This window comes from Atractosteus spatula, chromosome 27, assembly GCF_055471065.1.
Source record: "Atractosteus spatula isolate fAtrSpa1 chromosome 27, fAtrSpa1.hap1, whole genome shotgun sequence".
NCBI classification, from domain to species: domain Eukaryota; kingdom Metazoa; phylum Chordata; class Actinopteri; order Semionotiformes; family Lepisosteidae; genus Atractosteus; species Atractosteus spatula.
The window spans coordinates 213,341-236,952 of NC_142732.1; the positions used below are offsets into that span (position 1 = coordinate 213,341).

Sequence of the window (23,612 nt, forward strand, 5' to 3'; positions counted from 1 at the left end):
TCAGGATCCAGGCACGTATGCAATCCCCACAGCACAGATCGTCGGCGAGTTTACTTCTGGGCCCTACAGTTAATCGTACCAAGCGTTCAGGGTGTAAATTCATGTTCAGGATGGTACATATTCATGTAGCAGTGCGGGATGAAGAGAGCTGCCGGTGAAGCGCGTGCGCGCCCCCGCCTCCTGTGGATCGGCCGTGCGTGCGGCCGCGGCGGGGCGTGCGCGCTCCCGTGCCCAGCGGGGGGAGGCGGCGGTGCCGGGGGAGAGTGTCGCTGTCATTTTCTTCCTGGGTTTCGGTTTAACTTCAGCAGAGCTCCGGGTTCTCGTATGACACCGTCTCAGCCCCTCTGATACCCCGTTCAGACCCCAGATCGTGCGTGTGGGGAGCCAGTCTGCGGAGCCGAAGGTACGAGAAGTGCGGGCGACTGTCAAACTTGTGTTGTTGTTCAAGTGGGTTTGTTGGTATCAACTGTTGGCACCGTTGCTGGGAGTTTCCGTTAAGGTGATTAATAAAGCCTGGCTGAAGTTAAAGTATCTGAACTTTGGTCGGGCAGGGAGACTAACTTGAAATGGTCATGCTTCTGTGAAGTTTGTAACTTTTATTTGACTTATTATTACCAACAACAAACTTGTTATATCTTGAAGTATTCGCCCTGTACAACAAAGGAGAAGTCGTTCCCCCTTCCCCGCGGTCGGTGTGCAGCTGGGTTATCCGCTCCAAGCGCGAAACGGACCCACGGGATGTTGCGAGATATTTGCGGGTGGGAGACGGTTATTTCGAAGTTGCCTGTTGTTGCGTGTGCGTGACGTGGCGTGACGCGCCGCCGCGCAGGTGGGACAGGTGAGTGGGAGCGGCGTGCGTGATGAATTCGGCGCTCCCCGCACAGCTGGGCTCCGGGAGCTCATCTTCAGCGGGTGTCCTGCTTCAGCCTGCCCGCTGTGTGTGAGTGGTCACGGACGCCAGTGCGGGAGAGGAGCCGCTGGTCGCTGTTAGTTTCAGGTGTTTCCACACCCGCGCTGTCTCTCTCCCTCTCGTGTAGCTGACCCGCACACGAACCGGCGAGAAAGACCTGCCAGGCAGTGAGACAGGTGCTCTGGGTACGTAGGCTTGTAATTATCTCACAAAAACTTCAGCCCGAGCGGGGTGTGTGATTTTGTTTGGGCTGTCGGTTTCTCAACCGTGGCTACCCTGTTTGCACTCTGAGTATTTCGATGTAATCCGCGTGTCATTGCTGGACTTCTTTTCTACGTAACTATTTAATACCGATTTGGGGAAAAAAAACATCGTTTTTGTTATTGCTATGATGTGCACCTTGTGTTTTTTCACTTGCAGTCCGCAGCAGAAAAAGGTTTTGTTTTCATCAAAGCAAAGGCCCGCAGCTAGGCAGAAAAAGTGCAAGACTAATTCAAGAGAACACTTAATTGTTTCAACAAACTATTTGTCTTTGACTGTCAGCTTTTACAAGGAGTGGTTTTGTGAGTTTTGTTACTCTTGTTGAGGTTTGGTCTCTTGGTGTTCAGTCTGGGAAGGCCTGTTGAGCTACCCTGTGGTCTGATTCTGTCAGGTCCCAGAGGCCCAGCCAGCAGAACCAGCTGCTGAGACTGGCACTGGTGGACCAGCAGGTGGTGCTCTTCCCTCTGGGTGGAGTTTCTGAGCCTGTGGCCCTAGTTTGCTGACAGCTTTCAATTTATTCATAACACATTTATACAATATTGACAGGATACAATGTGGGTTTTGTTGGAAGAAAGTGGCTTTCATTTCTGTTTTCTCTAGCTGTTTTGGACATTTTGGCTCTGACATCCTAAAAGTAAACATGATTTCTTGTGGTGAGCTGAGTGCAGTGAAGCTGTGGCTGTGACTGGCAGTACTGCTCACTTGCACGTGTTCAGTATTGCCATGGAGTGTCCCGCCTTTGCTTTGCTAAAGACTCAAGCGTGTGAGTCAGTTAGAAGGGACAGGGCATGCTGAAATGTACTGCACAGCACCGTTGAGCTATTTTTTAATCATTTTAAAAATGCATTCGTTAATATTTTTAGGGCACACTTTCCAAAGAGCAGTTTGGTATGTGGGTGACTCATAAGCAGAAGCATTCACCCCTGTTTGCCTCTGTTAGACCAGTAAGGCCCCATTTGCATTTAAAGTTCTTTTGATTTGTGTTCTTATTTGCTCATAGTGGTGCTTCAGAAAATGTGATATATTAATGGTTTAACATCTCTTGAAAATGAGGCTGGATTTTTTCACTCCTCTTCTTGACCCGTTTTCCTCTTTGCAGCTGAGCTTCTTGATGAGTGCGTGTTTCACATAGTTTTGGTCTCCGCCAGGCAAACTACATTCTTTCCGTACACTCTGCAAAAAAAGTGAGCGCACACAGTCTTCATTTATATCCTGCTCCTGTCGTTTATACTAGAAATTAGTTTTCTCTGAATTTCCTTTAATGGAGTCCTGAGAACATTTGGCCTGTTTTGTTAATGATGCTGCAAGCTGTCTGTGTTCACCAAGTTACTCTGAAAGGGCACAAAATCAAGTTTTGTATTTTTGCAAAAATAATTTGTGCTTTGGATTTCCGGAAAATTTGCCATTCAAAAGTGAGAGGAGAATCCTTCATCGAAGTCTTCATCCTTCATGGTTTCTGGAGTCTACATTTGAAGTTTACAAGGCAGTCCAAGATGAACAATACATTTTAACAGCTCGGTTAGTTTCTAGAATAGGCCATAAAATGCAGCATTGAAGCTTTTTCTCTGTGGTTATTGCTCTGATTCACATTAATGATGCCATTGTTTTACAAACTGAACATTCTGGCTGTAACAAAAACCTGGCCTGTTTACAGTTACTAGATGAGACTGAAGCTGTGCAGCCCAGTCTCCCTTATAGTTCGATCATAGTCTTTCTGGGGTAGCTGTCTTTAGTAGTCCTTGGGCCTCTGTACGTGTAGCTTATAAAGGCTTTGGACTCAAATCCTCGATGAGGTGCTGCTCTTCTACTTTTAAGTGCGCTGTTTGCTCTGGGAAACTGCCCAGCAGTATACAAGGGCAAAGTGTGTAAGTCAAGTTGAATAAAGGTGTCAGCAGACGTCATGTGTGTGTATCGAACCTTAAATGAATTGAGGTGCCTTAAGATTTGATAGATGTCCTGTGACTGATTGTCTGTGGATTGTCCAGGGTGTAAATCTGTGTCTTTTTGGTTGGTGTCTGTCCTTTCCTTCATTATCTGGAATTTGTTTATCCCTGTCCATATTTGTTTCTGAATGTAATTCACTCTGTAAGGTTTTTTTTAAAAGAATAATTGTGATGTTTGGAAAAGCACTGTGTTTATGGTTATGTGTTGGGGTGACACATTTGTTGATAATGATAGAGTACCACTGAGAAGAATTTGGTAGTAGCTGGCAATTTGCCTTTCAAGATTTTAAATATCTGCACTAAGTCCTTATATAACCCTCTCAGTGTCCTTAACGTCCCTGACATTTCCTTCAAACCAGGAATTTAATCAACTAACTTTTTTTTTACTACCTGAAGAGCTGCATCTGTTTTGTATCATGGTGCCTATTCCAAAAGGTTTAATTAATAAAACAGCTTATAATAAGCTGCAGGTGTATTATTGTGCCGTTGTTCACGAGCATCTTCTCGAAATATCTGGCACTCATTCATACCTATTATTAATCACTCTTGTAAAGCTGTTTTGTGAGCAGACGGAAGCTCTTTGAACAGCAGGCCTCCCTAGCGAAAGCAGGCTTTGTATCGCGGGGCAGTGTGATGATTCGCAGTGCCAGTTACTCACCGCGGACGCCGGGTCAGTGTTGGGCGTGAAAGTCCAGTCAGCTGACGGGCTCCTGTCTGCGGTGATTCGTGCTGACGTGATGCTGCTGAATTTTGGTGCTAAATTTATCAGCTTCAGAATGAGTAAAAGTAGTAGGTTGGAATGGAAATCCAGTGGGGTTTAGCCATCCCATGTCCGAGTGGGTGGTAGTGAGTGTCCAGGTCCTGGGATGTTAATTTAAAAAGGCCCCCTGCTCTCTGTTTGCCACCTCCACATTACAGTGACCCGTTCTATTAATTTTAATTTTCACAAATCTTATACAGTATGTGTTTCATAGACTGGCTTTATAAGACAATTAAACCTGATTAATTGAGTTTAAACTCATTGTCTCCTTTGAGAGCATGGTTTAATTCATGACCAAAAAACAGGTCTCTTCTAGTCCACTTTAATATACCATTGACCCCAAAACATTGAAAACGTTCTGAAACGGTGTGTGTGGCTCCTCAGTAAATGTCAAGGAATGTTATATGCAGCAATTGCAATTAGCTTCAATTTCTCTTTTTTTTCATGCAGACTTGTGCATGCTGTATATTGTATTAATTTAAACAAGTGTTGGTGCCAAGTTTATAGAAGTCTTCAATCTACCAATGAAGGCCATGCTTGGCCATCGCACATCTTCATTTCCAGTTTTTCCTTGTGGATCATTAATGGATCCAAACCTCTTCTGCTGGCCGCAGAGTTTGCAAGGTTGCTCTCAACCTCTTCTCTTATTGAGCCAGTGGGCCCAGGGCGCAGCCCAGAACAGACTGGTCATCCGATAACTGCACCAGTTTTCCACTTTTCTAAGGTCTCCAGCTTTTAACTTATGAAGAGAACCTGCTGAATTCTGGTTCTTGAGCACTGGATTTGTGGACTGTCTCATTATGATGGTTTCAAACACTTACATATTTCCAAAATGATTTGAATGTCATTTCACCTTTCAATTATTTTAACTTAATGAGTTAATAGTTAATTTACTCTTTAGTTGACTTATGTTTTGTGAGTCACAATTGTCTGGAATAACAATTAACTTTTATTTTTATACCTTAAGGTTCTCTTTGGAATCGTCAGGATGTGCAGTACTCAACCAGACCCTTCAGGGTCTCTGAAGAAATAAACATCTTTGTATTGTACTGCTGCAAATCTATCCGAAACTATTGCTGATGTTTTTTCTTCTATGTACTTCTGCTGAATTAGTAATTTATCCAAACTTGAAATTATAATGTCTTGATCATATTTTGACTTGTGTACTTTTTTTCTTAAGTAATCACACAATGCTTTGAAAAATCATTTTATATCCGGTATAGTATTGTTTTCTAAACCGCTTTCATCTAAACGGATGAAAAACCCTGAACACTGTGCTGGTGGAAGTAGCTGCTGCTTCAGTGTGGCCTCTTGTACATAATTATTAGGAGGGACTTTAGACGGAATCTGGAAGTTTTGCCCCTCAGTTGGTACTGGTCTTGTGTGGCTCCCAGTGCGAGTCTCTCCTGTCTCTGGGGACAGGAAGCGGTCGATGGCACCCATCTGTGTGATTGCTCCTGATCTGCATGAGTTACAATAGGGGCTTTACTCTGAGCTCTGACACAAGAGCCAGCCTCACTGTTGTTGTGGACTTTGCACAGAGCATTATGCACAGACACCACTCAGATTCAGTCAACATGTGTGTTTTTTCCCGTGGCCTGGTTCACCAGATTCCTTTTGAACTGGTTTTTCCTGTGCTGGAAGTATCATGTAGTCCACGTCCTAGTGTATTTTGACGTTTTTAAAAAGAATCCATTGCTCTTCATTGGGGCTTCACTTTTAAAAGTATGAATGTAAGCCCCTCATTCTATTTCTAAATAGCCCCATGTTCCGTTTGTATAGTTGGTACTCTCACCTGACATGGGGTAGACATGATTCTCGCAAATGGGACCTACTTTCTGCACAGAGTGTCACCTCATTGTCTCGAAGAGAGTGCATAGATTCTGCATCTTGTGTTCAGTGCCATAGGATTGTGATGATTTGTGTGTCTAGGTTTATTAACTTGACACCTAAATGAGATTGTAGCATGTAATCCCCTGGAGGGCATAGATGTCAACTGTGTATTAGTCTTATCTTTGTAGTGCAGTATTATGTACATCATACATGAGGGTCCTGCCGTGTAAAAGGCCTTTGTTATTCTGTTAACCCAACAGCAGATGGGCTGTATTCAGGAATGAAAGTTAATATTTAAACATTAAGAAATGAGTTTAAATACTTAATATTAAATGACTAAGTGCTACTTGTACAAGAAAATAAGGAAGGTTCCTGATCCCAGACAAGGCAGTTTCATCCCAATTAAAAGAAATTAATGTTGTAGAATGAATTGGTTAAAAATAACTGCTTTATTCCGAGTCCCTTTTGGAAGGAAGTGCATATTCATCCATCTTCTAATAATCCTGTACAGCAGGGTCTTGACAGTTGTGAGAGTTTGGTTCAGAGAACGTCACCAATTGACAGATTTGCCCATACCCATATATACAGTAATATGAATGGTTAAACATAAGTAACCCTCCCTTGTATGCTAATTACAGTATTAAGTTATTTGCTTTAAGTTAATTATTTAATAATATTGATCAACTAAAAGAAACAACAGTAATCACAAATGTTTTAGCAGATTACTAAAAAATTTAACTACATCTAGCATGCGCTGTCTCTGTCTCTATGATTGGCACGTCCATCTGTAATGAGTTGGGCAATAATGCTGTGAGTGAGCCAGTCAGGTCGTATCCAGCCTGTCCTTCCCTGCAGCTGACAGGAGCAGGAGCGTTCGTTACGATACAGAAACGAGCACGTTGAGATGTGGGTGCTTGGGGGCAAAGAGGGGCTCACTCACATGCTAGATCTGCCTCATGATCTGAGTCTGTCGCACTGCAAATCTGAAATTCACGACAAACATTCCTCTGCTCTTCTTTCATCCAAGACCCTGCTGGTCAGACCGACTCGTAGAAGCGAATTTGTGAATGTTAATTCCACAGATGTAGAGACTCTACAGAATTTGTACTGCACACCCAAAAGATCCCAAAGCACTTTGCCTCTGAGAGACCCAGTCTGCCCACCGCTGGAGTGCACAAACCCCACCCAAGTGATGTTAACATCTCGGCCAAAGGAAAGCACTTCCCACAGCTCGTGTTGAATGCTGATTTTTTTTTCAAATTAAATGTGATCTCTTCCTGTTTTAAAAGCCTGCACTACCTCAAGTAGCAGAACACAAACATCACAGAAAAGTTTATGCTTCCTACTTTCTAGCTGCTGTGCTGTCCTGGTAGTGTTTCTTCTAGCATTAGGCGTAATAAAGATGAATCCTGGAATACTCCTGTCTGTACACCCAGTGTTCCAGTGGTGAAAGTGTTTGGAAGTTGTATTAAAGATGAGATGCATTGAGGCATCTTTAAGCAGCTTACAGTGCTGGTCATTATTAAGAGATGTACAGTCCAGGTCAGACATTGTACCGGGTGGCAGTATAATCTGGTCGCAAGGTCGTTTTCCTTTTAGAAACATTTGTGTATTAAAAATCTGACTGTGCCTGTGCCACATTCACTGCTAGGCTTAATTAGCTGATGGTAGCTCCATGTAAGTTCTTATATAATAACAGCCGCAGCAATGATGTAAAATGCTAGCTTTTGTCTGCCAAGCATCCTTAAGATTTCTTACCAGTCGTGCTTAGCTTCCATTTAGCATAATATTTCTTTTTTAATAAAGCTGACTGCTGCAGGACAAAATAGCTGTGGTTACCCGTCTTGAACGCCTGAACTATCCCTTTGGTGTGGAAGTTCCTGAACTTGTTGTCTTTCCTGTCTTGAGGTGATTCAGGATTGCCATTTCCACAAGGGAAGTCCCTTTTGTGTTTTGTAGACAATGAGCTTGAGTTGCTGTGTTTCGTTCAAATAATAATTTGATACCTCTGGGTATTCTCTGGAATGAGGAAAACAAATTCAGTTTTCCTTCTGAGCAGGTGAGGAAAAATTAAGATGAATGCGAGTGTAAATCTGAATGATAAGTCCTAGTATTATCATAGAGGATAAATGCTTTTCATGCTTGTGTATTTAGTCCTGTGTCAATCTGCTGTGTGCCACAGATTATTTCAATTTCTCTAAAACTAATCTCGTCATCCTGAGGTAGACTGTTTTTATAAGAATGCTACTAAATATGTCACAAGAAATTTGTTGGCTTCCAACCTGTTCTCTCCTGTCCATGGGGATGCTCTGTTGAAGTAGCTTTTTAGCTTGTTTACGTGTTCATCTGGAAAAGACTGGTGCTTACTGGGACTGAGCTGGCTGTAGTGCCCTGCTCTGTGAACACAGGCTGATAGAAGGTGAATGGGTACCGTTAATCAGGCATTGGAGCATAGGCTGCTCCCTGTCAGAGGTGGAACTTGATGGTCGCGGAGCCCTGGCATTTTCAAAGGCCTCTTCTCTGACAGCAGCGCCGTCATGAAATATCCATCTCCCTTATTTGAAATTCATCCTCTGACCTTTACACTGCTCAAAGTCTCCGATCACTTTAGAGAGCCGTTTGATAGGGGTGTGCCACTTAACTTGTCTGTTATACTTCATGTAAAATGTCTTCTGTCGGCTGGATGATCCTCCCCTGATTTTGTTACACTGCTTCACATTCGTATTAAAATATTTTATACATCTTCTTGTGTGAATGAAAAGCAGGTGTCAGGGTGAAAACGGGAGACCTTCTTATACACAGAAATGTGGGTGTTGGGGTCATTCTGCCGAGCCACGGAGTCAAAACCAGTGCCCTTTCCTTTAGGAGGCTGCTTCAGCTCTGAAGTTGCCCCCTGAAAGCAAGGTGGGGTGCAAGGTCTCCCCTTGTCTGAACCCGTTGTGCTGCTCTCGTGTGTCTTCTGACAGCCCCTCTGTGTTGACAGGCTGGAGCATGTGGGCCTCCTGCTGTAACTGGCTGTGTCTGGATACTACTACAGTGGAGGAAACCAGCAGCACGAGGCGCCAGGCCTACACTAACTCGGGGTACAGCAGTTACCCCTCCCCGCCCGCCCCAGAGCAAACCTGCAAGGCCTGCGGGGGGCGCTTCGACACCTCATCCAGGAAGGTAAGGAGGGGGAACCCCAGCACTCCAGTGTGCTCAGTAACACATTGCAAAATAAAAACATGAGGCCAGTGCTTATCATTAACCCGCAGTATATAATTGATTCCCATTTTTAAGTCTGCATTTTGAGAGGCTTAATTTATGAAGAATATGCGTGCCTTAAAATACACTTACTGAAAGTGTCTGAGGGATATTTGATCCCCTATTAATTGTCCCCTGGAAAAAATATACACAACCCCAGGGAGCTGGGATCACTTTACAGCATGCTCATCCATATTGTTTCTCAGATGAAGCACAGGAGCTCAGGATAGCGGATACCTGAAACGACTTTAAGGGAAAGACAGAATCATTTTTTTAAATGTCTTTCATTAACTTGAGTCACTCTTTATTTTGATGTTGTATTTATGACAGTTCATTCTTGAATTTCCGGTCTGACCAGGTTCCTAATGAAATGGCTTACTGCTCTGGCTCTGGAGGAGAAGGGTGTATCTTTCAGCTCGTGTGTCACTACAGCATCTTGTTTCAATGTCCCTTCTAAACGCGTTACATCACCACTGGGTTGTGCTGTCATGAGAGCTCAGTAGCCTGTGTTTAAAAAATCTGAAATAATACCTTTAATAAAGATACAATGGGATTTACATACAGTATATTACCACAGTTACACTGAGCTGTTCCCCTGCTGGCACATTTCACCAGGAAGGAAGCAGATTTTTCTTGAGAATAATGTACTTCTACGTAACGTTCAACTCAACAAGTGAAGGGATCTTAAGACAGTTTAGTTATATTAGTTATATTTCCTGTGTACCACTTCAGTTTTTCAAATGAATGTTCTTGCAAGAGAAGTGGGTGGTGCTGCAGCCAGGTGGAATAGGAGTTTGCGTCGCTGCCTCACTGCTCTTCAGCCCAGGGCTGGGTTCTGGAATGGAGAGCTTTCTGCCGAGTTTGTGTGGGTTTTCTCTAGCCTGCTGAAGATGCGCTGTTTCTAAATCTTCTGTTTCTATATATGTCCTCCGATGGACTGGTGGTCGTGTCTCAGGCCCAGTCCTACCTTTCACCCTGTGCTTCCAGGCTTGGCTCTGTGTTGCAGTGACTCTTAACAGGAATAAGCAGTTTTGATGATGACAGATTATATTTATAATGGAACTGTCCCTTTCCTCAAAAACAGCCTTATGAATCTTTGGGTCTTAGTGAATTAACTAATCTAATCTTTCATAAAGAACTGCAAAATAGCTAATTACATGGTGTCAAAAAGCATTCTGTCTCTGCAAAATTCACAGATCAGCTTTAGTGCTTTGAATGACGCAGTTTAAGTCACTCTGATTCAGCTGATCTTAATGCTAATTAACAACTCATCAGATACTGGTTAGTTATAAACTTCTAAAAGATAAAAACATCTTCACTTATGCAATATTACATTTATATAAGTATAGAAACTTACTTTCATGGTGCAGTTTGGAAGTATTCAAGCCCTTCCTTTGGTGTCTCATTTTGTAAAATTACAAAATGATACATACACATTTATTAAACTTTTATGAAGATTTGGTGGGAGCGTCTTTGGCAGTGATTATAGCAGCAAAAGTCCTTTTGGTAAATTGCTTATGCACAGTCGTTTTCAAGTCTTTCCATGGATTCTCAGTAAGATTCGAGTTAGAACTGTGACTGGCACACTCAAGGACATTCACTTCCTTATTCTTAAGACACTCCAGTGTAGGTTTGGGTCAGTGTCCTGCTAGAGATTAATGTTTGTCCCAGTCTTAGGTGTGAAGTGGGCTTTCCTCTAAGATTTGCCTTTTCTTTGCTCCATCTGTGTTTTCCATCAGTCTTGACAAGTTTTCCAGCCCCTGCTTGTGAGAAGTAGAAATATAACTTTGGGGTCAGCACCATGCTGAACAGCAGAGATGGTGCTGACTGAGCAATGCACTATATGTGTTTTTTGTTCATATAACACTTTACGTTATGAAGCGACCCAAACATTATTGACCTATGAACATTTTCTCCCATCTCAGGAGAAACTCAAAGACTCTGAATATTATTTCCCATTAGCACATAAGCTTCAAACAAGTAAATGTTTGAAAAGAAACTTGTTGGTGGCGATGAATACATAAACAGAATTTTTTCTTATGTGAGAATGGGCTACACATTGTCCTCAGTTTGTCAGACCCTGACGAAGACCGTCTGTACACGCACTTGGAAACGCGTGCCGTTCAGAATCTGTTTGTCTGCACAGGTGTGTCCACCCAAGATCTAGCCCAGTGCGGCTGTTTCATTTCTCCCCTGACGGTAGTGTTTCTGCTCTGTGTGCAGCATGTGTGCACGGACTGCAAGAAGAGCTTCTGCGGCAGGTGCTCGGACCAGCCGGAGTTCGGCCTGCGGGTGTGTCATACGTGCCGCCGCTTCCGCGGAATTCTCTCGGAGCGGGCGGAGCTGATGAAGCTGAAGGTGAAGGACCTGCGGGACTACCTGCACCTGCACGAGGTCTCCACACAGATGTGCCGAGAAAAGGAGGAGCTGGTGGAGCTGGTCATGGGCCGGCAGACTCCCAGCAGCAGCAGCAGCCATGGAGACGCCCAATCCCACACACCCCAGCCCGGCCCCACTCCCGGTCCAGCCTCCCCCTCCACATCCCAAGGTCCAGCTCCTGCCTGCCTCCCGCGCGGCAACCAGCAGGTAGGCCCTGTGTTCTCATGTACCGTCACAGAAACGCTCATGAGCAGGAGCACAGGAGCAGCTCAGCTACGTGTGGATATCTTGTTTATATCTGACCTGGAGAAGTGAGCACGTGGAGGTTCTCGCTATTATCAGGTGGTTTTGCTTCAGGCTGTGAACTCTTGCATGAGCTTCCTGAGCAGCTAGGTGCTTTTCCTTTCCTTTCCGAGAGGGAAAGCAAGGCCAGTTAACTAAATGCAGGTGTTGAATTTTGCTGCAGAGCCCAGTGCCTTCCTGTCCAGGCGAGACACCAGCCAGTGAGACCGAGCCAGCGCCCCAGGAGGAGCAGGAGTCACAGGTACAGCAGGGCCAGAGTGAGTGCTGGGTACCTGGCGCGCTGCAAGTTTGCACCTCGGCAGCACAAGTGCCCCTAAAAACTGAGACACCCCCTCTCACCCCTTTTAATTTTCTCTTTGCTCCACTGTAGGGCTTTCTTATAGTACAATGTGTTCATCTGTTGTAAAGTCAATTCTGAACTCTTGGGCTTCATATTGGTGTCTCTGTAAGTGAAAGTGTATTAGACCGTACAATCAACAGTATACGGTGTAAGTAAAGAGTACAGTTAACAGCATAAATGGCTGTAAATATCTGCCATTTCTGACCCAAGATAGTTCTTGATTTGTCAGGCTCTTGTGCCATGTGTCCCGTGACCCTCTGTCCACATGGCTCATGTGAATACGTATCTGGCTTAAGGCAGAGGACTCTACGTCCTTGTCTGTTTCAATCCCGCTGCTCATCGCTCACATTTCAAAAAACGGCAGCAAACTGCTAAATCTTGAAATTCTATCAAACCTCTAGAAAGTTTCTTCGGCTGACAAAGCCATTTAAAAATGAATTCCTTTAGGTCTGCTATGTGCTGTGCCTTTTGAGAAATATCACTTTTCAGTGAGAAGACGGATGCATAATTATAATCTGCATGTCACAGACCATTTATCAGTTGTTAAGCGTTTTCCTGACCCCATTCATTTACACTCTTCTCCTGTAATAAATGTGATTAAGTTTGACATTTAATATTCTTACATTACTGGATATTATCTGTGAGTCCAATTGGATTTCCCAGCAGGAAAGTGGAACAGGTTTGTTTTAAGATCTTCATGCCCTGTGCAGCAGAAGCTTCTGTTTTGAGGGAGAAAAGGCTGTATCAGTTTGCGTTCCTTCAACCTGTACTGTGCTTAGGTGGAAGTCACTAATCCATGTAAACTACTCAGTTGTTTCGGGGGATGTCTGGCAATTGAAACAGTTTAAAACGGGATGCTTTGTTGCAGAGCCTAACTGAGCTATGTGCTGAAAACCATTATCAGGCAAATATAGTTGAATGATTCAATGCTTAAAATAAAAACCAGATAAGACCAAGGATCTGTAAGGCTAGCATTGACGGACCCTGGTCTAAAGTCAGAGTTAGTCAGGGCTTCCTTGGCCGGTATAAAAATGTCTCCAGTCTTCCGAGCGGCTCGAGTAATAAAGGCACTTGCCCTGACTTCGGGGGGAGCTCTAGGGCCTCGACATTCCGGGTCGTGTCGCTGGCTGGCAGAGGCCCCCTGGTGCTGGGGCTCCCTCAGTTGCTGTGACATCCCTTCCGGTTGGACTGCGTTGGCCCTCTGTCACTCGCCCCTTGAAGGTCAGGAGCCTTAAGCCTAGATATAAAAAAAACACAATTGACATTTTTAATTTGCTTGGGTATGACGTGAAAAATGCAAACTGTTTTAAACTGACAAGTGTTTCTGATTCCTCCTGTCTTTCTGTTAAGTAGATTAACTGTGGATGGGAAAGTCTGCTCCTGTTTTGCTGTAATCCTGCTTCTTGAAAGCTGAATAGGCTTCATTTGGCATGCAAGTTCCCCTCTGGGAGATCTAAGTTCCACATCGCTCGTCAACGTCTGATAATGGGGCTCCTCTTGTACATGTGGGAGGTTGAAAAAAGTCTACAGCCCGATGAACAAAAGATCTGTGTAAATAGAATTAAGACCCACATTCTACCCACCCATTACAAACAAATATTTTGTAATGCTGAATAAAAACTTTTAGAAAGGCTTATTTTGCATTTTAGTTGAAGACTGAAGTAAGGCTTTTAAATTGGCCATGTCAGTGGTATGTAACCTGTCTGGTACAGAACATTCACAACATCACAGCATCAGCATGGAGCCCTTGCCGAGGGTTCATGTGGCTCCTGATTGTGGCCAATGTTCATGCCTGGCTGTCGAGCATAATGACCGCTTTAGCATGTTGCGTTCTTGGTACTGAGCAGCCCCCTCTCCTCAGTCCTCAGATGTGGAAGAGACTCCGGCCCCAGGCCGCAGGGCCTCCCTGTCCGACTTGACCAACGCTGAAGACATTGAGGCCTTGAGTGTCCGGCAGCTGAAGGAGATCCTGGCCCGCAACTTTGTTGACTACAAGGGCTGTTGTGAGAAGTGGGAGCTTATGGAGAGAGTCACCCGACTCTACAATGATCAGCAAGAGCTGCAGAATCTGGGTAAGCTGAGAAATCAGTCTTCTCTTATTTAATACTTTCCGCAGCCTCTATATCCTCTATTCTAAATTTGCAGTTGCTGTTTCTTTAAGAGTGAGCTTGACTCATGACTACGTATTTGGGTGGCGATACGAGGGGTGGCCATGCCCACCTGCAGAGCCAGTTGTCATGGGGCAGGTCGCGAATTCTGTAGCACCTCAACAAGGCAGTTAGACTAGTGGAGAGCTGTGACTGCTGGCACGCAGGAAGTCACAGGAAGTGCAGTTTTACAGCTTGCCCTCCGCCATGAGGGGTGCAGTGGTTGAACTATCCTTATTTAAATTCCTCACAATTATCGAGACCTGTTTTACTGAATTTTATTTTTGAGCCACTGATTTTTTTTAATTGTGCACATCAGTTTCACAAATGGAGCACTAAAGAACTCCAAGAGATCTTATAAAACAAACTATAGAAGCAAGAGGGAGCAACTATCTGTTTTCTCTGACTGTTGGTTCCCTGAAGAGCCCCAGTGTCAGTGTAATCAGTCAGTGTCCAGTAAGTCTGGGTATGCCCAAATTATTTTGTACTTAATTTGCCCTTTGAGTCCAGTTTTTTGTGTTGTGGCAAGGAGATACAGATGATTGAGTCTGTTTTGTCTAGCATCCAGGATAAAGTCAGAGCTTTTGTCAGATTTCCCTAAATCAGACATAAATTGATACCCCATAGGCATACTTACACAAGTAGTAGAGATCATGATACTATTTTTTTGTTTCTTTTTACAGTTTCAAACAATGGAAACACTACTGGTAAGTTGAGGTTACGGTTGTGTTAATTTGGCTTAACAGGTATTATACAAATTGAAACATTTTATACTTAGAAATAGTCCCACAGCATCAACAACCCCAAACCATCTGTTGTTCTCAAAAATACTGTTTTTTAAACACTGAAAAAACAGTAATAGAGATGTAGATTGCTAGTTGACTGTCTGATGACTAAAACTTTGTGTTAATGTTCCTGCATCATAAATTAATTAGATAGGTCAATCAGATTGTGGATACTGTCCATAGACAGGACAAAGGGCAAGTAGTTTTATAAAACATCACAAATGTGCAAAAACTACTTATAAACCATTTTCACAACATGTTGCATTATCACACTGGAGAATAATTCAATTTGTTTTTTAAAAATGTTTCATGTGTACAATACCGTCAGTGTACTCAAGTTGGCAGAAACAGACTTTAGTTGATTTTTTCTGCAGATTCTAATACAAGCCCATGAGACTGTACAGTGCAGATGTAATACCTGTGATTCCCTTGTTCTTCTCCTAGATCCTTCTGGCCCACCTGGCATGGAGGAGAACCTGTGTAAGATCTGCATGGACTCCCCCATTGACTGCGTGCTGCTGGAGTGCGGCCACATGGTTACCTGTACCAAGTGTGGCAAGCTCATGAGCGAGTGTCCCATCTGCAGGCAGTACGTGGTGAGAGCCGTGCACGTGTTCAGATCCTGAGGAGGAACTGCACGGCTGCAGACGTGTGGCCTTCTGGGAACCTCAGCCTTCCAGACCAAAGAGTGCATCTGCAGGTTCTCTCTGGATGTTGGATCAGTACAGGTGGGCTGTGTTGAAAAGTCCTTCTCTGATTGGGTGACGCAAGGGGCCCTTGCTCTATTCAGAAGGCGGTGTCTCCCGTTGTGTTGAAACAGCAGGGCTTTAAGGTACTTAAAGGTATTCTGCCAGGCAAACATCCTCTTGTATCTTGGATTCTGTCATTTTTCTTTGGCTCCAGCAGTTCAGATCTTCCTATTTGTAGCATCTAGCAACATAAAGGGTTTAATTTTCCCCACAAAGGAATAAAGCAAAGGCTAGGCAATTAAGTTGAAATAATATTGACAAATAGTTACATTTCTAAGCAGTTATGAAATCATGCTTGGACTAGACTTCCTAAATACAACTCAACTTCAAAATTTGGTGGGAAATACCATATGCAAGGAATTTTCAGAGTTGGTGATTGTTCCGGGAGTATTGTTGATGTTGAACACTGATGGAATTAAATGGAAGTTAAGTTCTCTGGAGGGACACCCGTGTGGTTTTACCCAGCAATACTGAGCATTGTATCAACAACAGTCAAGACTGAGATCTGCTGCTGCTGGTCACGTCACTGCACAATATACAGCCTCGTTGTTGGTTTTGTGCTGTGGTATTGCCAAGGTCCAGAGACAGTGACAGTCTGACCTGCGGTGTCTGGTATTAATAAAAATCCAGAATCTGACTGTTGTCCTCTTTCTGTACATATCAGCTGAGTTGACTTAACCTATAGAGGTCCTGTGCCTGGCAGCAGGAAGTACCTTAGGTTTTGGTATGGAGACATAATACTTGACCGTTAATGCACTCTATGGATTTGTGCTGCACTTTAGGAGACAGTTAGGAGAGTGAGTCAGTATAGGTGTTTGGTGTAACTGGCCTTCTGGGCCTTTCACTTGCTCTGGTGGAGTGATCTGCACCTGTTGACCCTGCCTGTCCTTCAGAGCTGCATTGCAGGTCCACTGGGTGGCTTGTCTTCTATGAGTAAAAGGCAGCACGTGTTTGTGCCTCTAGTTGACTTTGAGACCGGACTGTCCAGACCTGCTGTGGTGCCTGAATGCCTAGCCGTCCTTTAGAGACGATGTATTTTTCAAATGTAACAACAAAACTGGAGAGGGGACAGTAATTTATCAAAATTCTTTGTAAAACTTCAGCATTTTGTAATTTTTTCTTACTCGGAAACTAGACATTTTACATCCTTAATTTCAAGATATGTTGGAATCGCCATCCCAGCCAGCAGGTGCTCTCCCCTTTAAACAGGCTGTCTGATGTTACATAAAAACAGGAAGGTGTGAAAAATTAATTGTAAGATAAGATTAACTTTATTTCTACTTGACAGGAGTTGACAGTCAACACAGACTAGAAATAAATGGACTATAGAGATTCTCATCATTGTTAATCGTAACTGCTGCTAGACTTCGTTAGAATCTAAGCAAGGGCAAACGACAGCGCTGCCCCCTTGCGTTTGAAGGTGTTTATTAAGTCAGGATGATAGCCCACCTAAGCTACAATTATCAATAACATTGTTAAACAGATTTCCCTATTGGCAGTTGTAAAGACATTAACAAGCTTCTCGTTGTTTAAAACAATGTAGGAATATTCTATAATTTGACAGACTGCTATTCTTCTCCTCTTGCCACGCTGTGCCCAGGTCAGACTCTGCTCTAGCTGCTTGCAATCAACCATCTTAATGAGGAATGTATTGAAGTCAGTGAAGTGCTCCAAGGCCTTTATTTTCACTGAGCTGGAGTTTCTCCATCAAGTTTTTTTTTTCTTTTCTCACAACCTTTTGCCTTTTCAGCAAGTGACCTGAAACTCTATAGCAGGAGCTCCCTACTCCTGTGTCCCCAGGGGCCTGAATCCAGCAGGTGTCCCACCTTTTCCCATGTTACAGCCTGCTCAATTTGTGATTGATTGGGCTAACTAATCCCTTCTTCGCAGCCTTCAGTTATTGAGGATCCTAACCTCGTTAGGAGGGACAGGAGAATCCTCAGGATTGAGACTCCAGGCAGCTGGTTTGGAGCTCTTGGAATACAACATGCAAACAGAGCATGTAAGACGACATGGCAACATGATCCAGTTCATGACCGAAGTGCAGGCTCTTGCACCACAAAATACTCGCATACACCCTAATATTGGGCCTGTTTGCCATCAGCTTCACCAACAACTTCAACACTACAGCATCAATTCCATCGATTCGCAGACTCCCACAGAGATACGCCTGCCCCATGACACTCAGATGAATGGGATGGTGCTGATTTCACTGCTCAGTTCCAAGGAGTGTGTCTACACTCGTAAAGGGAACGGCAACACAGGTTTTGCATTTATAAAGTTTAGTTGTGCTGGATACAGAAATGTGTCCGTCTCATTCCCCCTGATGGATCTTTTGCTCAGACCTGTTTGTTCAGAAGTAACTGTGAAACATTAGGGGCCACGCTGGACTATTGGTAGCGATGCTGTAATTCTTGAGCTGCTCTCCAAAAACCAAGTTTGTTTTAAACCTGATGAGATTGTTTGTTTTTTCTTCTGGAAAGTGTGTTCCAAATCCTGATGTCATATGGCTGTATCTGCAAATGTAATTGAAGTTTTCTCCTTTAAAGCTATCAGCAAAGTTAAGATTAATCTGCATCCAGGAAAGAAATTGCATATCAATATTCTATAGTGAGGTACTGTATGTAATAAATCATATAAAAGGCAATAAAGTACTTCTACGTGTGTTTGGCTGAAGGCAGGACTGAGGTTATTGAACAGCCCCCAGTGTGTCTGAATGAGAATAATAACCAAGAACACATCAGATTTCCTGTGTTGTTAAAGCCTTAGACTGCCCCACTGTGCTGCACGATGGGTTTATCACCCTTTAGTTTACGGGAAACTGACTGTTCAACATATGACTTTGAAGGCTTAGAACATGTACAGTAATGGACACAGTTTTTAAATCCACTTCTGTTTCGAAGTGCTTGGCATAGGTGAAGAAAGACGTGATGGGCAACATTGCCATCCTGGCCCTCAGCAGTGTCTCACGCTTGTTTATGTAAGGTTACCCAGGCTGAGTGAAGAATCTGCAGTGTCCCTGATCACTTGCTCCATGTGAACTTCACATGAGGGCAGATTCAGAGTCCTGTCTTTTTTTTTTCAGTGCCCCTTTAAGTAATGTGGCCATATGATCCTGAAGCGCTGTGTTATCAGCCTTGTCCTTCAGGAGGTTAGTAGCTTTGATAGCCTTCTCTTCAGCAGGCCCCTGCTTATTAAAGCACAGAACAGCTGGCTGTGGGTCAGACTATCCTGTGTCCAGCTCAGAAGGGTTCATGACTGTCAGTTGTAGTGGAAAATTAGGTCTTTAGGTTTTTTAGGTACTTAATATGTGAAGAAAGTAAACATCTTTAAATGGGGTTTTCATGTATTTCTCAGAATTTCTCACAGCCTTCAGATGAGTTTAATTGTTACCTTATTAGCCTCTGGATAGGAAGGGAGCTGGGAGCAATAACTTTTTTTTTCAGGTTTACTGTAGGGAAATTCCTAAGAAAAGCACAACAAAATCAAAATGCTTTAAATTATTCTACAAATTTATTTTAGACTGTAGGTATAGTGTTTTTTATTTAGTGTTTTGTGTGTACATTCTGATTTATTTTTTTTCTGGGGATTCACTTGATCAGTCACTGCCAGAGTCTGATTCTGTCATAGAGATACAATTATTTAAATGACTGTTGCGCCAAGTGTGCCTAATACTGTTTAGTGGATTACACAATCTCCAAAACCATCGTTCTTCTTTGTGAACTTAATTCCATGGGCAAAGTCTTTGTAATTAAAGGACAGGTTAAAATAAGTTTTAAAATATTTTATTTTGTATTTCCTGTACAGGCCTTTTCATTGTACAAATATTTTAGTTGACTTTTTTATAATAAAAAATTCCATTAAACAGTCTTTTTTTATTTATCCTGTGGCCAAGCAGTGTATTAAAGATGTATATTCAGTATGAAATGGAAATATATAAGACTTGTACCTTTGACCCTTCATTACTTCATTGTTTGCTGTAAGTCTAAAAATAGATCTTGAATCAGGCTGTATGCTTGAACTCACAACTGGGGCAAAATTCTGACTGTCTTGTTAAAAGAAACTGTCAGAAAAATGGTAGAAATCAGGTTTATAAATTCTTCTTGTGTTTTTGAATTGTCATGCAGTGGGATGATGGGCATCGTATGGGCTCTGATATATGAAAATAAAACTGATAAAAGAAATCCCAGCTCATAGTTTGAACTCCAGATTAACCAATATTAACCTGTCTAAATGCCATAGGCTGCTAACCTGCCACCAGTATATTTCATTTAAAAAACATTTGTCCAAATTGGGAGGGGGGGTGGGGAAGACTCTCATTCCATATATCCTTGTCAGGTTTGTGTTCTGGTCACTGTTCTCCTCTGGTCCTTAGTTTGTCCTTGTGGTCTTCTTTCTTACACCTCTTTTCTCTCCCCTCGGGTCCTCCTGTCACATTGCTCTTTCCAGCCTCAGGTCTTGCCGTGATGTTTCTTTCAATTAGATCCACGACAATATAATTACGCAGCCACTTTCTCACTGCATGCTGCTTTTCAAAATTGCAACTGTGGCTAATGCTGGATTCTTGAAATAATCTTTTAAGTGCTTCAGAAACATTGCAGACACCCTTATAACCACCTGATACACAAAATCAATAGCAGAAAGATCAACTTTTGCCTCCAGGCTAGGAAATAAACAAGACAGTTCATGTACCCTCAAGATGCCAGCCGTTGCCAGTGAAAACTGCGTGGAGCCTGGCCACTTGCCAGCCGCTGTGAGCTGCCCGGGCGCGGGCGGAATGAGAGGATCAGTCTCGGTGACGACTCCTGTCAGCAGGGTGTGAATAGAGCTGTGTGATGAGGCACGTGACGAAGGAAACCCACACACAAGCCTCTGTGTGCTTTTGAGGGCCAGCCAAGGAGGGTTTTGACAGAATCTATTCACAGATTCTGCTATTGCTTTGCTGTTCTTTTCAGGATGATCTTGCCATCTCACTAGTGATATTAGTGGTGTTCACTCCAACTAAAGTGGAGGTTTTGACCTAATTTCCTGGCTTTCATGCAGAGTCTTGCCTCTGTCTTGGCAGAGTTATGTGAATGTAGAGAGTATCCTAAAAATGGTAGGCAGGCAATCAACACAGTTTTCATTTTAAGTCATTCAGATTTGAAAGAAAGCAATATTCAGCCTGAAGGAGAGATCTTTTCACATCATGCACAAGATTAATCTAAATATAAGCCAAAGGTTCCGTTAGGGACCCATGGCAGCATGTGGATTTGTCTTTGTGTTCAGTTGTTGCAGTTGTTCAGTCCTTATGAATTAGGGCTAACTACTTTCACAGCTGGGGTACATGAGTCAATCCTTTTTCCTCCTCTGTATTTATGGAAATGTATTGAAACTGAATGTATTGAGTCCTCAGTACATGCTGCATGAATTGGAGCAGCTGCTCCTGACTGAAGATAAGAAGCACCTCATACAAAATAATTCCTGCATTTAGCATCTTAAACATAATACAGTTCCTTTTTCACCCATAATGCATAGACTACTTCATTCTGCACAGCCAGCAAGAAAATAAAGGTTTGTTGAGATTAATCGAAACAGCCAAATACACTAATTCTGGCAAGAAGTGAAATAAACTCCAGCTTCATAGGAGGAAACATTTACAGATAAAACCTCTCCTGTTTTCCACATTTACAGAGTGTTTTGGAACGTCCTGCACCCCCTGAGAAAGCAGTTTACCTGATACAGACCATTTGAGATGCTTTTGGGATTAAGAAAGTATTAAGAAAATACAAGCAAACATTTAGAGGTGTCTATGACTAGCAACTATGCCCTTTTTAGACTAAATGCACTCCAGTTTGAAGAAACATGGTTGAGTTGTTTGGTATTGATAATGGAACCTGATATTTACTGGAATAGACCTTTTCATCACGTTTTTATAATACAGTATAAACATGACCTCAAAAGTTCTTGGTTCTAATTTTATTTTTACAGCACAGAAAAACAAGCAAAGCTTTCATTGAGTAAAAAGGTACATTGTAATATAAAAACATTTTCATTTACAGCAAGATACATTTATGGAAGTACACACAGTACAAAACATTTACAACCCTTAATATTTAGAGATTCACCACTGGTTTTTTCCCTTAAATTGTACTGGCCTTTTGCAGGTGTGAAACCTGTAACAATGAAAGATCGATGTGTTCTCTCAAGTGTTAAACCCACTTCAATCATTCACGTCACACAGGCTGCTGCGCAAATATTAACAGAAGCCATAGTCTATGTACTGGTGTAGAATGCATATTAGTGGAAAATACCGAGATATTTAAATGCAGGGGTTCCAGTTCTACTTATAATTCTTCTCAGGTGCTTCTGCACATAATATACAGTATATACAAGGACTGATATGAAACCGAGAGCACAAGAGACGTCTGGAAGAGAGATACACTGCAGCTCTGTGGTTAGCCTTGCTTAGCTGTTGAAGAATCAGCTCAAATTGTGTTGTGGACTTTCCAGGCACCAAGTTTCCAAACCTCATGTTAAAAACTGGCCTTGATGGAAACCATTTCGATCAACTGTGCTGGTGCCTTTCAGGATTTCTGATGCTCAAATCCAGTCTCCATGCAATCCTTTAAGGATTAGAAAACTCAGTCTGCGTATAAACATTTCCTTTCAGACCAGGAAATGCATCTACCCACTCTATTCCTGGATGACCAGATTGACATTTTTAAGACAATTGTTTTAAAGATCAATCAGTCTGACTTCTGCAACAGGTGAATTATGGGAAATGATCATTGGTGCTAGATCAGGAGACAACTTAGAAAACAACTGCATCAAGACAATATTGTAAAACAACAAATAAGCAAAATGTTTGGGTATAGAGCAAGAAGAGTGGAATTAAAATTCAGAAAGTTATGCTTAAGCTTTACAAAGATCTAGTAAAACCTCACTTATGCGTGTTCAGTTTTTGTCACGACACCATCAAAATATTGAAACGTTATATTCAAAATGAATGAAAAGAATGATCTTGGTATCACCCAGACAAGTTAAAGTATTTTAAGCTTCAGTAGATAAGATGGATATTTCTAGCTGGTTATACATTAGTTATACTAGGGGTGTAGATGAAGACAGGTCTGCCCTGGGGGCTTTTCACATGTCATGAATTGAGGACGAGGTCACAACTGCAAACTGAAACAGAATTCAAACAGGATGGAGAGCAGGAAACGTCTTCACACAAAGAGGTGTATATCTGGAACAGGCTTCCCAATCAGGTGGTTGAAACACAAACTTTGGGCATTTTTAAGAAACATCTAGACAAATATGATTAATTAAGTGTGACTTCCAAATGAACAAGATGGGCAGAATGACTGACTCCCTGTTGTTTGAATCCTTGTCCAGGATCTGGAAGAGGAACAGGAGCCTGTGTTGCTTCCAGCAGGGCCACACAAACCGCCTGAGACTGTCCCTAGACTCCACATTGACCAGTCCTGGCTAGCCATGATCCAAAAACTTTAAGAATTGGTGCCTTTGTCTTTAAATGTTTCTTCTTGCAACCAGTTACATTTAATACTACATTAAATATATATCTATAATAAAATTCATACAACCGTCTTCATTGATCTTAGTGGTTAAGCTAATGATACAGATTAAAGCGTGAGGTCAAGCTTTTTTAGTGCACTAGTAAGGCGTTATGACGAATTAAACCACTCGTTGCGTAACTGAAGACAATGCTGCCACCTAGCGGATATTCAAGGTAGTTTAATTGGCTTCTGGAAAAACTGGCCCTGGTGTGTTTGTCTGTGTGATGGCTGGGGTGGACTGGTGTCCCGTCTAGAGTGAACCCCTCCTTGCAGGGATGAGCTCCCGCTCTGCTTCTCCAGGCCCCTTGTGCTGGATAAAGCGGTGAGGAAATGGAAGGATGGATGATCCTCTTAAACTGTTCATTTTATACACCTCAGATCTTATACAGAAACAGGATTCTTC

General features: G+C 42.7%; 1 protein-coding gene across 3 annotated transcripts; it reads left to right on the forward strand.

Annotated features, from left to right (window-relative positions):
- Positions 1–232: 232 nt before the first annotated feature.
- LOC148814069 (E3 ubiquitin-protein ligase rififylin) lies at positions 233–23,042 on the forward strand. Of its 3 annotated transcripts, XR_016086144.1 has the most exons (8): positions 234–403; positions 8,691–8,872; positions 11,174–11,536; positions 11,796–11,873; positions 13,834–14,044; positions 14,803–14,826; positions 15,349–15,632; positions 23,028–23,042. XR_016086144.1 is itself a non-coding variant. In XM_088907152.1 (7 exons), the coding sequence occupies exons 2-7, from the start codon at positions 8,699–8,701 to the stop codon at positions 15,528–15,530; spliced, it is 1,032 nt and encodes a 343-aa protein (XP_088763278.1). In that variant the 5' UTR covers positions 233–403; positions 8,691–8,698; the 3' UTR covers positions 15,531–19,589. The 3 variants fall into 3 exon arrangements, 2 of the variants coding, with proteins under 2 accessions (XP_088763278.1, XP_088763279.1); XM_088907152.1 differs by lacking the exon at positions 23,028–23,042 and having other exon boundaries at positions 233–403; positions 15,349–19,589; XM_088907153.1 differs by lacking the exons at positions 14,803–14,826; positions 23,028–23,042 and having other exon boundaries at positions 15,349–19,589.
- The last annotated feature ends 570 nt before the right edge of the window (positions 23,043–23,612 follow it).